General features: G+C 47.2%; 2 protein-coding genes across 2 annotated transcripts; one reads left to right on the top strand and one right to left on the bottom strand.

Moving 5' to 3' along the window:
• Positions 1–2,971: 2,971 nt before the first annotated feature.
• LOC124660577 (fasciclin-like arabinogalactan protein 4) lies at positions 2,972–4,261 on the top strand. Its single transcript, XM_047198396.1, has one exon. It carries the CDS (start codon positions 2,972–2,974, stop codon positions 4,259–4,261), a length of 1,290 nt encoding a protein of 429 aa, XP_047054352.1.
• A 7,037-nt stretch (positions 4,262–11,298) lies between these two features.
• On the bottom strand, positions 11,299–12,577 carry LOC124668403 (epsin-3-like). Its single transcript, XM_047205550.1, has 4 exons — positions 12,454–12,577; positions 12,231–12,353; positions 11,962–12,123; positions 11,299–11,856 (listed from the first exon to the last, which is right to left on the bottom strand). The coding sequence occupies exons 1-4, from the start codon at positions 12,558–12,560 to the stop codon at positions 11,439–11,441; spliced, it is 810 nt and encodes a 269-aa protein (XP_047061506.1). The 5' UTR covers positions 12,561–12,577; the 3' UTR covers positions 11,299–11,438.
• Positions 12,578–17,630: the final 5,053 nt, after the last annotated feature.

Genomic DNA, 17,630 nt, shown 5'->3' with positions numbered 1-17,630 from the left:
AGCAGCAGTGTCGCTTGAGGACAGCGGCAGTGCCGCCCTCTCCCAGCGGTAGTGCCGCATGGCTTGCACGGCAGTGCGCCCCGGCGATGAACTCTCGAGGCTAGCGACAGTGCCGCCCAGCTAGTAAAACTGGGGGGGGGGGGGGGTGTCGATGCCGATGGTGACATTCGAATAGAATTGATGCATCTCACTTAGCATATTGTTAAATGATCGTACGTATTGTCGCCAAACACACAACACCCTAGAGATCATGAAATGCTTTCAGCAACACCGTAATCTACGATTGTCCGGTGGCGCCCGCTTCCCGTCCGTAAAAGATATTTTAGTGCAAAAAGAGTTAGAGAAACAATCATAATTTAAGCTAGCTTAGTGAAAACATATGCCCGCAACCTGTTATGCTTGCCACCCTACCATAAACCAAGGCCTTCGGAATATCGACCTTACTAATCTCGATATCGCCAATCTCACCATGCATGGGTGATCCTTGGCGTAACATATTGCCATTTTTATGTCGGGAATCACAAACGAAGTGGTAATCTGTTCTTTATGTGTGGTGGTGTAAAAAATACGAGGTAAATATCAACCAAACTAGTGATTGTTGCATCTGCAGAACCTTGTACAAAAACAACATATGTTTGTTTCCATAACCATGTGGTGCAATCAAGCAGCCAACATACCGAGGGTCATCCAACCAATATATGCTCTTTTCCCTCCTCCAATAAACCCTATCTGCCACTGCAAGTTTCCTTCGCCTACCATTCCAAGACTATCGGTTCCCCTCTAGGCCTCGTTCGGTTACTCCCATCCCCGAGTGGATTGGCCGGGTTTCACGGGTCATCCCGGCGGGGGTAAAATCTCGCCCGAGCCAAAAATTTCGCGTTCGGTTATTCCCGGCCTGGATAGATTCCCGGCCCAAACCCTGCCAAAACCGTCGAATCCACGGGGGTTAGAAAAATCGTGTCTCGGCCCGTGGAAATATTCCCGAGAGGCGTGAGAAGCAGCGCTGACCCAGTCGGGTGGACTGGGCGGCGACCTTGTCCGGCGCCGTCTCCGATGACGCCTCCGTCGGTGACCGCCCCGAGGCCAAATCCTCCGAATCCCCTACATCGACCGGTCTGGTAGGAACCGGTCCCTCCCTTGCATCTCGCGCATCCGGCGGTGGCCGCTCTGTGCAGCGAGAACGTGATTGGCATTCGGCTCAGTCGTCGGCGTGCTCCGCGTTCCCGTGGCTGCCGTCCACAGCGAGCTCAGAGATATTGTCCATCGTGATCTCCATGGTCCACTCGCTCACCCAGCAGAAGCAATCGACCCACATCGGCCAGAATCGCTGCCGCCGTTGTTATCTTCTCCGTCTCCGGCTGTGGGTCGCCGCATCGTGACTCGTGAGGGACGCGTCTGCCATCGTTCGGGGTGATGGCGCTCTCTAGAAAGAGCGATGGGATTGGCGACGGACTGCCAGAACTCTAGAGGAGGAGGACAAGCTCCACGTGCTCGGGATGGCACCGCGGTCACGTCGAGACTAACCTGATCGAGCCCGCGATGTGCAGGTTTTAATACCTGCAGGGGTTAGGCTGTAGAAACGGGGATCACCCAAATACTGGGCGAATTAATTCCGTTGGTGGATTGCTTCCACTGCAACCGAGCGAGGCCCTACTGCCGAGAGGTCGAGAACCACAATTCGGGAGAAAATTTCAAGGTTTTTGTGTATGTGCCATCTTGATGGGATCGCTGGTGACACATCAAATAAAGTCTAACCGGATCCTCCCCTTTCTCGATGTCGTGCTTGGCGGCATTGAGGGCTAGTGGGAGGCGTTCATATTCAGGTTGTTGCTCCAATGTGGTTGTTTTGGTGGTTTGTGGTTCCCATCACCGATGGGTTGGTATTCTCAACGGAGACACTACTTACTTCTCATCTGGTTGTCCCTCTATGTGTCTTCTTGGGGTCATGTTCCTTATTCTCCCTGCAAAACAAACACTCGACCGTGAGCATGAATCGATGCCCTCGCTAATATGCCTTCTTCCCTCAGATATTGTTACATGTAATCTGTGGAGACTACGGTGACACAAAGGAGGTTTTCTCTTCGGATCTACATCAATGACTTAGTAGTTGATCTATTCTCCTTTGTCTTCCCTTTTGACTCAACGGGCGATGGCAAATTAAGCGACGTTGGATTATGTTCCAAGGATTTGCTCCCAATAGCTTGCTTGTATGGTATATGTCTTGGAGGGTCTGTTGAGGAACAAATGTCTAGATGTTTGTAGTGTAAAATTTGTTTTCTTTATTACTGTATATAAATTGGGGAGTGCGTTTTGGCACATGGGAGTATATGCTGAGAAGATAAATTTTCTCTTTCTTAAATAGATCACAAAAATATTGGTTAATCGCGAAATTTGACGAACACACATATATTATGGAGACACGCATAATTTTTTGTCAAAATTTTTCGACATTTCAAAATATAATTTTTGGGTAGAGGTAGCATACGCATCCGGAAGCCAAATTGTATTTCCGTAGAATCATTGTTTTAAAAATCCAAACCACAATTCTCAGCGTTAAAAACATATGCTCCTACCTATTTCAGTGTTTAAGGAGGTGATTTAGACGAAACATTTCTCGAAGATCGGAGAAGCCCCTTGTTCCAAAAACGTGACATGGCCTAGAATGACGACTCGGGCAGCATCATTTTGTCTACTAGTACCAAACGCACACGTGACGCGACATGTACACACACTTCGCAAAAGTTCCCTGGTAGACTTTGGGAGCTGGCGTACTCGCCCACCTACACACTGCCACGCCATTAATAAACTCTAGTGGAGTGTATCCTCTAGCATCCAAAACTCGTACGTACCAAAGCACTCTGTAAAACACAAGAAATTCACGAAAAGTTTCGCCTCGCTCATCTTCTACCTCACACTGGCCCAGCTCCCCACTCCACTCTACTCTCCAGTGCAGGACGTCAGTAACCTGGAGATGGGGAGAGCTTCCCCTCCCGCTCCAGTCCTCGCGCTCGGGGTGCTCGTCTTACTCGCCGCGCTGCCTTCCCCGGCGGCCGGGGTCAACGTGACGGCCGTGCTCGCGGCGTTCCCCAACTTCTCCGACTTCACGCGGCTGCTGGCGTCCAGCCCGGTGGCCGCCGAGCTGGCCGGGCGGTCGTCGCTGACGCTGCTGGCCGTGCCGAACGCCAACCTGCCGCGCTCGCCCTCCGCATTCGCCGCGGCCTCCGGCGCCGACCTCGCCGACGTGCTGCGCTACCACGTCCTCCTCGAGTACCTCTCCCCGTCCGACCTCGCCCGCCTCCCCGCCTCGGGGAAGCTCGTCACCACGCTGTTCCAGACCACCGGGCGCGCGCCCTCCGACTTCGGCGCCGTCAACCTCACGGCCGTGGCAGCCGCGGGCAGCAACTCCACCACCGTCGTCGTCCGCTCACCGTCCCCGTCCCCGGGGCCGTCGAACGCCACCGTCCTCGGCGCCGTCACCTCGGAACCCTACAACATCAGCGTGCTCGCGGTGGGCGGCCTCATCGTGCCCTCCGGCCTCGACATCGCGGCCTCCGGCTCCGAGACGCGCCCGTCGCCCGCGGTCAACATCACGCGCGTCCTCTTCGACGCGCGGGGCTTCAACGTGGCCGCGTCCATGCTGGAGGCCTCGGGCGTCGCGGACGACCTCGAGGCCGACGAGCGCGGGGCCGGGGTCACCGTCTTCGTCCCCACCGACGACGCCTTCGCCGACCTCCCGGCCACCGACCGCCTCCAGTCCCTCCCCGCCGACCGCAAGGCCGTCGTGCTGCGCTTCCACGTGCTGCACTCCTACTACCCGCTCGGCTCCCTCCAGTCCATCGTCAACCCCGTCCAGCCCACGCTCGCCACCGAGTCCGCCGAGGCCGGCCGCTTCACGCTCAACATCACGCGCTTCAACGGCTCCGTCGCCATCGACACCGGCGTCGTGCAGGCCACCATCACCCGCACCGTCTTCGACCAGAACCCCGTCGCCGTCTTCGCCGTCTCCAAGGTTCTGCTGCCCAAGGAAATGTTCGGCCGGGGGAGCACCGATGCCGCCGCGGGGGCTGCTGCGGCGCCTCCGGCCAGCAAATCCCCGGACGTCCCTGGTGGCGTGGGGACGCGGCCGGCGAAGCTCTTCTCGCCGCCAGCCCTGCACGGCGGCACGGACATCAAGCCATCGTCGGCGTCGGCAAGGGCATCGGCAAATTGGCGGTGTATAGGATTGCTCTACCTGTCACTATTGCTCCTACCTCTGGTATGAGATCCAGCTTGCTCGCTCGCTTGCTTTCTCAATTCTTCTTCTTCTTCTTTTACTACCATTTTCCCCTCTTTCTAGATTGAATGAATGTGTGTACACCTGGAATGAAATGGGGAGAGAATTCCGTAGAGTAGCAATTGTTTCTGGTTTCTTCATCACTTGATTATTAGGGAAATAATAATACCATGTGCAGAAATCTATGCATTCCTTTTTCTGCAAAACGAACAACCTTGCTTGCTGTTTCTCACTCCTTCAGTTCTGCCTTGTCTTTGTACTGAAGATCATGAATTGCAATTTCACCAAATGGTGTGGGAATTGTTGGTTGAATTAGCACTTGATTACTCCTCCTACCAGTTTACCCGGGACTAGTCGGTGGGGTTCCCTGGCAATGAGGAAATAGATAGAGACAGGCCAGGCGGTGGGCATGAGTGGGAATGGGCTGGCCACCATAGCATAGCAGGGAACGCGGCCTGGCCGTCAACCTGCATTAGATTCCTCTGCCTCTCACTGCTGACATCGTCCTACTCTATGCATCGTGTCGATTATGAAAACGATCGAACGAACCCTTACCATATACTGATGATACACTAGTCCGTACTCATCTTTGACTATAGTGGAGGGACTAAAGTCTGATGATATAGTTTTTTCCCATTGATACAGCTCAAGTTCAAACTCCAATAACCGCCTATGAACGTTTGCTGAATTTTTTTTTCGAAATGGGGTATTCCCCGGCTTCTGCATCATGATGATGATGAACGTTTGCTGAAAGAGAAGAATTTAAGCAATTTTGAAATGGGAGCTAAGCCCCGGCCTCTGCACACAGCCTTTAACTTATTGCATAGTTTGAAAGTATCAGGGTTTACAATTCAAGGGTCACTCAAAGTGGGAACGTGAATTAGCCATCTAAAGAGATTACACAAATATAAAAGGCCGCTATGCATCTTGAAGGCGATTAGAATGCAGCCAGCCACCTGGCTGAATGTAGCCCGTACAACCACCATCAATTGCACCCAGTATTTATAGGTCCACGCTGCTCCATAGGAAGGAGGTAATACCAAAAGCGTATCGATGAAGCAGCCCTATGTATATCCTGCCATTTTTTTGGTTTTACTGTTCTGTTAAAAACCGCATCATTCTGACAATTCCAAATTGCCCAAACTAAAGCCGAAACTCCCACACGAATTCGAGCTTTTATTTTCTTATAAATCCGGTTTAACCAATTACTAAATAGATTAGTTACAATAGATGGAGGCGGAATATTATACGTGAAGTGTACCGCTCTCCAAATGAAACGGAAAAAGGCACATGTGATGAACAAATGGCCAATTGTTTCATTTGAACCGCAAAAGATACATTTTGTACACCCTTTCCAACGCCTTTTTGCAAGGTTATATTTAGTTAGAAGCACTTTCTTATAAAGGAATCACATAAAGATCCTAATCTTCAGCGGAACCTTAATTTTCCACAAGTTTTTTTTTTTAAAGTCGTATGCCCATTCATATATATGATCTGCATACTTATATTTGACCATAAAAACACATGTCATAGTTAGAACAAATTTAGCATGTTTATAGAATTGTGATAAGGAAGTAAAGTCTGATAAGTTACTGATCATATGAGTTTGTACTAGCATCATACTTAGCAGCATTACTTTGTAGTACATCCTGTCTACTACCCGAACACTTCACACAACATATATGGTGAGAAATATTTGTCGATATATCCTTTTAGCTGTAGTTATTGTCTGGATGTTCCAAACATTCGGTGGTGTTCCATGTTTTAGGATGATCTTGTTTAGAACTTCAGATGTAGTTTTGCTCTAATGATGAGGTGGCCCATGTTTACTAGTATTCTTCCTGGGCCTATTCTCTCATGTGCAAGCTTCCAATTAGCCATGGGACTCATATACTTTTTTCCTCTCACTCTAAAATATGTGATTCACCCGGTTTCAAAAGGACTATGCAATCATTTTCTGAATAATATTCGTGTCAGGACTCATTGAACCATTATTCAAAAATTTCACCCGTGTGTTGTCATCTAGTTCTAGTTCGTAAGAGGTGAACTCAGATTAATTCTGTAAGAAGATTCTACCAGAACTAATATTTGGACTTCTGTTTCGCTCAGTACGACCAATATTAATAACTCCTTTGCTCATTACAAATAACCTATAGTCCAATTGACAGGCCAGTGAGCACTATCTATACCACAGTAAAATTAACAGGAAAGAAGAATAAATGTTCAGGTCAGGGATGCACTATTCAGATTCAGGGAACATTTATCATGCTATAAACGGAGTGATTTCGTGCCAGGGGAGAGAAATTACTCAATGAGGCGTGGAACTGTGGGCAATGTCTGGAGCGCATAGGGTTTTTCTCCCGGTCAAGATTGAGTTTTGTCTTGCCATGGTGATGGTACAGTTGATCATTGTGGGCTGCCCACCTACAGCCTGCAATAAAATGAAAAGGTCCCCAAATGTACTGTTTCATGCATTTGCATCTGTGTCTTGCATACTCTGTAGGTATTCATCATGCTGTAGGGTACTCTTAACTCTACCGTTGTACTATTTCCTTTGGCTTATATGCGACTTTACGTTTATGAGATAGCTGGACTTCATCAATGCTGAATACTAACTTGAAGCTGCCCATCTTTTACTCCGAAGAGTTTGATTTTCTTCACGCTACTTATCTGAAATCTTCTCCTCTTTTATGTAAGTTCAGTTTTACCTCTTTTCTGTAACTTAACCACTATAATGCGCTGTAATGTACTCTACAAGTGTGCAACAATAGGGGTATGAAACATTCCTTTTTGTTGTTCCATGTGTATGAGATAAATATTATGCCACATTGGTTTCCCTGAGATGAACGATTTTGTCTAGTGGAACCACACAAAATGAGCACAATGGAAATCCAGTATATGCTCCACCAAAAGGACTGCACCCCTACGTTGTATTTGACTGAATGTACTTTGTTAAACAAAAAAGAAGGGAAATGCATGCATATAGTTATTGCAGGGCAGTTGTAGATTTTAAGTTTTGTTTTTTCAGTGGTATATAATACCATTTCCCGTTATTATGCCAGTACTGTCAAAATTAAGGACCAGATGACATGAGATTGAACTAGCAAGTAATTAGTCTTTTGTTGATCAGAGAGTCCAAGGAAATGTAAAATTTGCTTCTGTTTTCCTAGCCATAGCAAGTTCTGTAAAAATGTTTAGGGTGATTTTTAAGGACTTGAAAGATGTGAAATAATATATCTTACACATATCACATGCTAGGAAGTCTTAGACGGAGGAAAGACATCAAACCACTTCAGATGATCCAAACTGGTAGGGCACATTGGATGTCAGTGGAGGCATTTGATTGATACAGCACTGGAAGTTAGTTTGTGGTCACCGGGTAGCATGTGTATATCATTGTACTGCCTATACTTGTGATGATTAGCTACCTATAGGAAGTAAAACCGGACAAATAAAATCGTGTCGGAACCGACTGCAACAAGATCTGCATCTGGCATTCACTGTTTGGTTTTATTAGGAAAATCCAAGTACTTACCAGCTTGTTGCAGCGACACCGTTTACTCTATGTGTGGTAGCAACAGAAGCCAATTATCGACTGGTTCCTGAAGATTTCTGATTACTCCCAACTGGTGATTTATCACTTACCACTGGTTGTAGTGATATCCTTTACCCTGTGAGTGACAGCAACAAAAGCGCATTATCGACTGGTTCCTGAAGATTTTTATTTTTTTTGACTATTCCTGAAGATCTCTGATTACTCCCAACTGGTGATTTATCACTTCACCACTGGTTTGAGTGACATCCTTTACCATTGTGAGTGCTAACAACAAAAGCTAATTATTGACTGGTTCCTGAAGATTTTTTTTACTCTATTCATGAAGATTGCTGATTACTACCAACTGGTGATTTATCACTTCACCACTGGTTGCAGTGACATCCTTTACCATTGTGAATGTTAGCAACAAAAGCTAATTATTCGACCGGTTCCTGAAGATTTCTGATTACTCCGAACTGATGATTTATCACTTCACCACTGGTTTCTGAACATTCTCAGCACATTCTTTCACCTGTTTTGGAACGTTGGATATGTATTCTGCTTTAAAAAAATATTATTTACCAATGCTGCTATATGTGTACTGCCTGATGTTTGTTCTTAGGGGGTGTCCACTAATCATCTGTTGTGTGCGAAGGAGTACGTTAACATTTGATCTATGCTGATAACATTACTTTTAGTTTGTATACATAATGGTCTTGTGAGCATGTTGGTAGATCAAAAAAAAAAAAAGGTGTACCAGGACATGCTGAACATTTGGTGTGTATTCACCTCGTCCGGCTGTTCATTTTTTTCTAGGCGTGTCTTTGTTGCCTTACTTTCCCCTGGTTACTAGTAGCAACTTTACCAAGTGATGAAATAATGTTTGAAAAGAGTAAGTCGAAAGCAGTTGGAATCATGATCGTAAACCATGTGATGATGACTACCAATTTGCATGGGAGATGTAATAGTGGGAAAAAGGAAGGATTTTAGGCATGGTTGCACTTGCATCGAAAGTTCCTAAAGTTTCTGAACATTGTTTTGCTTGGAAAAAAAAATAGCAGCAAGATTGAGAAACTGGCACGGGATAGGAATCTGGTATCCTGCTGATAAGGACACTTTCCCCTGCATGTGTAGACTGTAATCCGGTTTGGTCCAAGGATAAACCCTGCATCATTTCCGCCTGCAGACACGTGCCGCTGGCCCCTGGAACGGATCACATGATTTCTCTGCACGTAGTAACATATTAAAGCTCCCCAACCCCTCCTCTCCCGAACCCCTCCCCAAACCTAACCGTCGCCGCCGGTAGCGCCACCGGGGCAAAGACCCACGGGGTGTGGCGGCGGCGGGAGTCTTTCCTCGCCAACGTGGGGGACGGCAGACGGGCTCTCCCCTCCTCGACGCACGCGGCGGCGGTGGCTCTTGCGATGCGGTCCCCCCTCCCCTCATGTAGGCTTCCATCCGCAGCACACCGGCAGGGGCTGATGGTGGGCGGCGGCCAGGCCCTTGGTCTGCGCCATGCCCTCCCCCACCCCGCCTTTCTTCGGTGCGTGGATGCGATGTCGGGTTTCTTCCGCGTCATGAGGGCACCCGGGGCAGCAGCCTTGGGTTCGACAGAGGAGGTGGCTCTCTTCTACGCCGGAGAGGGTCGGCCTGCGGTTGGTGGTGGTGGATCTTTTGATCTATCACCGCGATCGGGCGACGAGATGGAGGAGCATGGAAGCCGGCGATGGTGTCGCCGGTGGAGGGTTGGATTGGCCAGCCCGGGATGGTCGCCGGCGTGGGGGTCCGACCTGTATAAAGGCGGCGGTTCTAGGGCCTCTCTTGTGTGAAGAGGAGGACCTACCGGAGGCCTAGACTCGTGATCTGGCCAGAGGGTTGAGTTCCGGAAGGCTCCACCGGTGAATGTAATAGTGCTTTGCCTGGAGTTTGCTGGATCAGAGGTATTCGGTCGTGTGCACTCATGCTTTTATTCCGACCGATTGGTTATGGAGGGAGCGGCGCGAAGCTCTTTTTCTGTGTTGACATCAAGTGACTATGAATCCATGATGAAAGTCGGAAGAAGAGAATTTCATGAAGGCCGGAGGGGACGACTAGCTAAGGGAGGTTCAAGTCTCCGCGCTGTTGAGAGACTTGCTTGGTGTTCCGAGCTTCACGACGGCGGTATGAAAGTGGGGGCGACAACACAGGCGAAGTGCAGAGTCCTACCTTTCAGGGTGACCAAGGTCTGGCCTTAACTGGTTGTGCCTGACAATGGTCTTGGTGGAGGCATTGTTTTGAGAGCGGGGACTATCTTCAGGGTGAAATCCTAAGATCTTTGATCGGACGACGATGGTGTTTGAGCAGTGTCCCCTTTTGGAGGTGTCATTTTTTGGAGAGTCTGTAATTCAGGTGTTGTCTTGGCGGTGGATGTATTGCTGTTGTTAGGCCCGAGATACTGTAGCGGGACTTTTGTTTCTTAGTTTTCTTTTCTTTTTTTGGTCGTGTGCATCCGTATACACGCGTGAAAACTGTAACAAAAGGCAAGACATAACTAAGTTATTAATCAATAACTAAGTTACAATAGTATACACGCGTGAAAACTGTAACAAAAGGCAAGACATAACAGGATCTCCTAAAACATTGCAAACAAGAGCCAAGAGCATGCTCCACGAGGTCCCTACATATACCGGCCATTGGCAAACTCGAACATTGCCAAAGCACTCGCTGGAAGGGTAGTACAAGTTCCATTGATGCAAGGTCCAGAGCAGCACCATCGCCCAAGAGGCTTTTAGAGCCGATGAGCTTACCCGCTGCAAGCATCTGATCTATGTGGATAACATTAGTTTTAGATTATAATACATAATTATCTTGTGAGCATGTTGGCAGATAAATAAAAAAAGGTTGTACCAAAGAGCTGTTAATCCTGAATATTACTTGTGTCTCTTCACCTAGTCCGGTCGGTCAGCTTTTTCTGGACGTTGTCTTTGGTACCCTACTTTCCCCTTGCTACGAGCAGCAAAATTAGCTAGTGTTGTAATGATGTTTGAAAAGAGTAGGGCGAAAGCAGCTGGGATCATGATCGTAAACCATGTGACGGTGCCTAACAGTTCGCATGGGAAAAGGAAGACTTTTTCTTAGGCGTGCTTACACTTGCCCTGAAAGTTTCTGAAGTAAATTGCACACAGTTTTTACTTGGAAGAAAATTTAGCAGGCCTGTTTTGAGAAACTGGCGTGGGCACAAATCTGGGATCCTGCTGTAAGTACACTTTCCTCTGCATGTACAGAGACTGTATATCAAGGATAAACCCTGCATGCATTTTTTCAGTATACTTGGGAGGATCGTGGTGTAAATTAGTCACGTTTCAGACTGCGGATTTCTTTCCCCAGTTCATTCAGCATCGATTTCAGGTTTCAGAACGGATGAACAGAGTGCAGACAGCCAAAGCGGACGTAGCGCTGCCAACTGAACCAAACATTCTGTACAAGTTCGAACACAGAGGAAGAACACGGCCCTAAAGCGTCCGGCAACGTCAGCAAAGGACTGACCGTGCTGACGCTTTTTTTTCTTGACGACACACACGGGACATGCTAGTACACAGAACGTTACAGTACAGGGGACTAGGGTAGAAGCCATCGGCTGGTCCTTCGTGATCACTGGCCGAGCAGCAGCGTCGCCTCCGGCCGCTGCTGCCCGAAGCCGAGGAACGGGTGGTGGTGGTGCCGCTCCTCCAGCTCCGCTTCCTCGCGCCCGCTCCCGGAGCCGAGCAGGTTCTCCTTGTCCTCCTGGTCCTCGCCGACGTCGTCCTCGTCCCACCGCCGGCCCTGCTCGTACTGCGAGTGGCTGCGCCCGTACACCTGCGGCGCCGCGCCGTCCTCGCCGCCCCACAGCTGCGCGCGCGAGGAGCCGGAGCCGCCGCTGCCGCCGGTCCTGAGGTTAAAGCTCCCGAAGCCGCTGATCTGGCGCGCCACCTTGCGCGCCCGCTCGCGCTCCTCCTCCAGGAACGGCCCGCGCTCCAGCAGCCTCAGCACGCGGTCCGACTTGCCCTTCACCGTCGCGCCCCAGTTGAAGCTGCGCACCGAGGAAGAAAATCGGCATGGAACTGTCGTCAGAGATCAAAGGACCGAAAATGTTTCAGAAAACTGACATCGTGTGTAGAAGAAAAATGGAACGAACCCTTTCTCGTCGACGTGTTGGAAGGTGGCCATCTGCCGGATGACGGCCCTGTCCTTCTGGAACTCGAGCGCGACGCTGCGCGGGCCGTGGGTGAGGAGGTGCTCCAGGAGCAGCAGCGCCTTGTAGGGCTCCCGCCACTGCCTCCTGTCGAACGTGGCCAGCCTGAAGATTATTTGGTCGATCCGTCAGATTAAGCTATAGACACACGAAGGGGAGCAGAAGAGAATAGCATCGATCTTTTGAAGGACCAGGTGGGAAGGATAAATCACCTGGTGTGTAGGATGTCGAGGATCCTGACGTACTCGTCGATGTCGAATGCCTGCCGCGCGATGAGGCCCATGGTCTTGGCGGTCGGCGGCGACGCGTCGCCGTTGGTTGCCTCCTCCGTCATCCTGCACAACCAGGAGAAGAACTTTGTTCGTCAGACCTGAGCAGAGCAGCGGTAGATGAATCGCAGAAGGGGAATTGACAGGGGAGGAGGGATTGACGTACAGCTGCGTGGGGGTTACGTCGGTGAGCGCGAGGCGCGCGGAGCGGATCTTGCCGGTGAGGTAGGAGGAGGCCTGGCGGCGGAGCTCGTGGAAGAATGGCGCGTCCATGGCCGGCCGGCTAGACGGAATTCCCCACCTCGATCTTTTTCCCCTGGAACCCTCCGGACCAGCCCGATGCCGCCGAGGTGGATCGGAATCGGAGGTGGATATAACGAGAAGGAGGCGACGCGGCGTGTCGTGGTGTCACGTCAGCCGGACGACTATTTTGCGCGCGACCGCGTGGGTGCGTCCGCCCGCCCGCCTGCTCCCGACGCCGGCAGTGGCAAGAGCAACCACTACACTGATCCACTCCGCAGAAGCGAACAAGCGGTAGTAGACGGCCGGCTGGGCGCGAGCGCAACCACTCCTCTCCGGTTGAGCTAGTGTGACGCCTAGGTAGGCGGAGACCGTGAGGCAGCAAAATTGGATCGGTGGAGCTGAGCTGAGTGACGAGCTCGTTTTGGAGGGGAGAGCGTTTTAATTCGGTGGATCCATCCAGTGGTGGACGAGGACGTGGATCTCCTCCGCCCCAGCCCTTTTGTTTTGTTTCTAGCGGCTTCGGACCGTTCATGATTTGTCAACTGCTGAACGGCACCGGGTTTGAATTTTGAATTCCATGGACCGTGGTGCAGCGGCGGCAGGCAGGCAGGGATGCGGTACTCGTACGTACGTGGTGGGTCGCTTGTGAGGTCACGTGGTGTGGCCTGTGTACTCGTGGCGCGCGCCCCGTGCACCGGCGGCCCGAACCGTATGCGTAGCAGGTACGAGTGGTGGTGGCCGTATTTTGCTTCCATCACGGTGTGGGTATGTCCTCGTGGCGTCGCGCTGGCCAGCAGGCACGCCACGGATGCCTCTCGGAAATAGAGGGGAACAAACAGGAAGGTCGGCATGCCACGTCACGCCGTCTTCTTCTACATACATGGCCTCGTCACCTCTTCCCTCATTATTTTTGGTCAGTTTTACGCCTTCTACTGCTCCCAGAATAGTTTTTTTTTTTTTGAGAACAGCATCCCTCCTCTTTATTACTGCTCCCAGAATAGTGACAAGTATGAAATAAACCAACGGTTCAGATTTACCAATCAAGATTAGGCCCAGTTCCAGCAAGCCATAATAAGTAATTGTTTGGAAAAAAGAAACTGCCAAAATGGTAGGAGCAGGCCCAGCATGCAATTCCATGCCACAATTCCAGCATGCAATTCCATGCCGCGCGCGGTACAGGCCGGCCCAGTTCGGGTGTTGGGCCAGTTGGCCGTTTTCTTTTTCTGAGTTATTTTTCTGTTCTGTTTTTTTATTGCTGTATCTTTTTCTTTTTCATTTCTGTTTCTTTGTTATTTCTGTTATTTCTTTTCCGTTTCTTCTTCTTTTCTGTTTATTTTTTTTATTTTTAAGATTTAATTTTTTAAATTTAAATATATTTTTATATGTAAAATGTTCTATCTAAAAAATTTCGAGAAAATTTTAAATTCGAAAATTGTTCAAGTATATAAATTGTTCAAATGCAAAAATTGTTCAAGTATATAAAAATTGTTCAAATTCGAAAATTGTTCATATATAAAAAGTAATAAATTTTTGTTCCAATTTAAATTTGTTACAATCTAAAATTTGTTCCAATTTAAAATTTGTTTTAATTTGAAAATTGTTTCAATCTGAAAAATGTTCAAATTTTGGAAATATTTAAATTTAGGAAAAACTAAAATAATTTTAAAATATCGGGTCTAAAAAGAATCAGCTTTTGAAAAACGTAAAAAGAAAAATAAAACAGAAAAAACGAAAAAGCAAAAAAGCAAAAAATAAAAAAAAAGTTGGAATGTGTTGGGCCGGCCCAACAACCCGTCTGGGGGTGTGCGGCGCCTGGTCCGCGCCGACTAGGTCGGCGTACAGCACCCCCAAGTTGTGGCCTATCATGCGTCTACTCCGACTTCTCTTACAAAAAAAAAAGTAGTACTCCAAGATTTCTAAATCATTTTTCCATGCCACGATTTATGTATAGCCTTCCCAAATGTGCAGTACACCATCGGTCTTCGTCTTCCCGACATTGTGAGTATTTTTATTAGTGAAGACTAATAACCACATAATTACGTAACTATGCCATTCCAGAAACAGCTCTCCACCGATTCGCATCAGCTATACTTGTCCTCATCATGCAATGCATGTATGCTTGAGAGACCATATATTATATCCTTTTATTAATTTAGTACCAGATGTGTCTACTCTTCTACACACGTTTTGTATGGGCATAAGAATCGGTTACTCCCATCATTTTGTCATGTGGTTAATTTTAGAGTTACATATGTATATATGTATACACACATGTATAAAGAAGTTATTGTTACAAATAAGTATCATGGTATATAGTTCGCCCCATCTATAACAGTAAGTAGTTTTTAAATGTATTCATTGAGATTTCGAATACCACAGGTCTATCAAATGTACACACTAGTATTTTTAAGTCTCTTATGTGACCAAGTCACAGTGTTTGGTACATATTGTTGTGGGGCCTAAAAACACCAATAATGATAAACCTTTGACTAATTTTTAAATTTCAACATAAATGTTATAGCCAAATTAAAAGAATTTAATTGAGTGGGGGAGGGGGGCGGGGCAATGGCCCCCTACCTGTAGGGAAGCTTTGTGAGCGTGAACAAGGGACCTTTCTTGAAGCACCTCAAAGTTTATTACGTATGTGATGAATCACCATAAAATATGATTAGTTGTGTATTTTTGAAAAATACTAATGAAAGTAGAGAATTGGTAACAACGAAAATGGATTTTTTCGCGAGTGTGCTAGCCACATCGATCGTGCCAACATTTATAGGATGAAGCACTTCAAACAACAAGACTCAATAAGAATTTTTTTTTTTAATAGAGTACTTGGGTCCAAAAATGTTTGTCCACGACCATTTGAAGATATTGCAGCTGAAATTCTCAAGAAGCGTGATGGATTGCCATTTCCAATTATCACCATAAATAGCCTTTAGCCAGCAAGTCTTTCACACAAGACACAACCCACTTTGGAAGAGATGATGGGTATACTTAACCTCCGCTACATACATCTTCCTCTTCATCTCCGACCATTACTTATGTACCTTGGAATGTACCCACAAGATCATGTCATCAGAGTTGGTGATGTCTACGCACGCTTCTATTTTGTAGACAGTGTTAGACCTCCAAGTGCAGAGGTTTGTAGAATAGCGGCAAGTTTTCCTTAAGTGGATCACCTAAGGTTTATCGAACTCAGGGTATGCCTCTCAAGCAACCCTACAATTACGATACAAGAAGTCTCTTGTGTACCAAACACACCCAGTACACTTGTCAGGTGTATAGGTGCACTAGTTCGGCGAATAGATAGTGAAATACAAGTAATATGGATGATTATAAGTGATAATTGCAATCTGAAATAAAAATGGCAGCAAACGAACATGTAGCAGAACTGGTTGTAAATGGTGTTTCAATGCTTAGAAACAAGGCCTAGGGCTCTTACTTTCACTAGTGGACACTGTCAACAATGATATCATAATTGAATACATAAGTATTATCTCTTCACTATGTCACTCTGAACCAATCTTCGGTTGGATAACGAACACAAAATCACCGCGTAGGGCTGCGTAAGCACTCCTTAAAGTTCGCGTTCCCAATCTATGGACGCCCCACGCTATCACTTTGAGCATACAAAGATAGTACTAGCAAGACACCACAATTCATAAGTATTTCTGTAAATTAAGCTTAAGAGACACACATGGTATGCACACTGTCACCTTCACACCGTGGGATAAGGTGTCTCCGGAGATCACATAATAAAACCACTTGAATAGCATAATAGTTGAAGAATAACATCTACTTATTGAACTAGATTATAAAGCTCATGATCACATAAAGATCATACCATGGGAGAGAGAGATAGACCACATAGCTATCGGTAAATCCCTCAGACTCGGGGGAGAACTACTCCCTCCTCATCATGGGAGTCAGAAACAACGATGAAGATGGCAGCGGAGTCGATGAAGATGGCTCCGGAGGCAATTCCCCATCCAGGCAGGGTGCCTGAACATAGACTTCTGTCCCCCGAAACTTGTCTTCGACGTCGCAGAGCTACAGAACTTTTCTGGGACGGAGGCCGATTGATGTAGGGTTTTCGCGTCGGGAGGCAATTTATAGGCGAAAGGGCGAGGTCGGTGGGCAGAAGTCTATGTTCAGGCACCCAAGGGCCCCACACCATGTCTAGGCGCGCGCGGCCAGAGGTAGGCCCGCGCCTAGGGGTGGTGTGTCCACCTCGGCGTCCTCCTCCATCTCTGCTTTGGACTCCGTCTTCGGGTCGGGAAAAATAGGAACTATGGCTTTCATTTCGTCCAATTCCGAGAATATTTCCTGTACAACTTTTCTGAAATACAAAACAGCAGAAAACATGACTAGCACTGTGGCATCTTATTAATAGGTTAGTTCCAGAAAATGCATAAAAATACCACGAAGTGTAAACAAAACATATAAAAATTGGTGTAAAATAAGAATGGAGCATCAAAAATTATAGATACGTTTGAGACGTATCAAGCATCCCCAAGCTTAACTCCTGCTTGTCCTCGAGTAGGTAGTGATAACAAAAATAATTTTTGAGTTGACATGCAACCAATACAATTTTGATCAAGTTATTGTAAAAGCATTGTAAGCTGGGATCAAAGTACTCTAAACATAGGCATGATAGATGTGAGTCTAACAATAGAACTTAGCAACTACTACCTCCATCCCAAGGTTTAACGCCTATATTTTTTTCAGAAGGTCAAACAAAGTAAAGTTTAACCAAACTTTTAGATGAATTTATGAACAAATATGATATTTTGTCGGTACCATATGAAATTATCTATCTAATGATATTGATTTTGTACTTTTCATATTAATGATTTTTGATAAAAACTTAGTCAAACTTAACATGGTTTGACTTTCTGAAAAAATATAGGAATTAAGCCTTGGGATTGAGGTAGTATGTTACACCATGAAAAGTAACTCAAATAAAAGATCATGAATATTACTGAAAGCAACTGTTTGTTCTTAAGCATAAAGAAAACATAGTAAAGTGGTATGCAGCTTGTCTTTCATGGAATAAAAAAAACATAAATGCTATGACACCTTTAAAGTTCAAAGGGTAAC

Source organism: Lolium rigidum, chromosome 6, assembly GCF_022539505.1.
Source record: "Lolium rigidum isolate FL_2022 chromosome 6, APGP_CSIRO_Lrig_0.1, whole genome shotgun sequence".
NCBI classification, from domain to species: Eukaryota; Viridiplantae; Streptophyta; class Magnoliopsida; order Poales; family Poaceae; genus Lolium; species Lolium rigidum.
Note: the sequence above shows the minus strand (reverse complement) of the source record. Positions and strands in the feature narration are given on the sequence as shown.

Excerpts from the sequence above, each read along its gene's own strand:
- LOC124668403 (XM_047205550.1), bottom strand. The coding sequence starts at position 12,560 with ATGGACGCGCCATTCTTCCACGAGCTCCGCCGCCAGGCCTCCTCCTAC. Across the intron at positions 12,354-12,453 it reads GACGTAACCCCCACGCAGCT|GATGACGGAGGAGGCAACCA; the intron begins GTACGTCAATCC and ends CTGGTTGTGCAG. Across the intron at positions 11,857-11,961 it reads CAACACGTCGACGAGAAAGG|CTTCAACTGGGGCGCGACGG; the intron begins GTTCGTTCCATT and ends CTCGGTGCGCAG.
- LOC124660577 (XM_047198396.1), top strand. The coding sequence starts at position 2,972 with ATGGGGAGAGCTTCCCCTCCCGCTCCAGTCCTCGCGCTCGGGGTGCTC.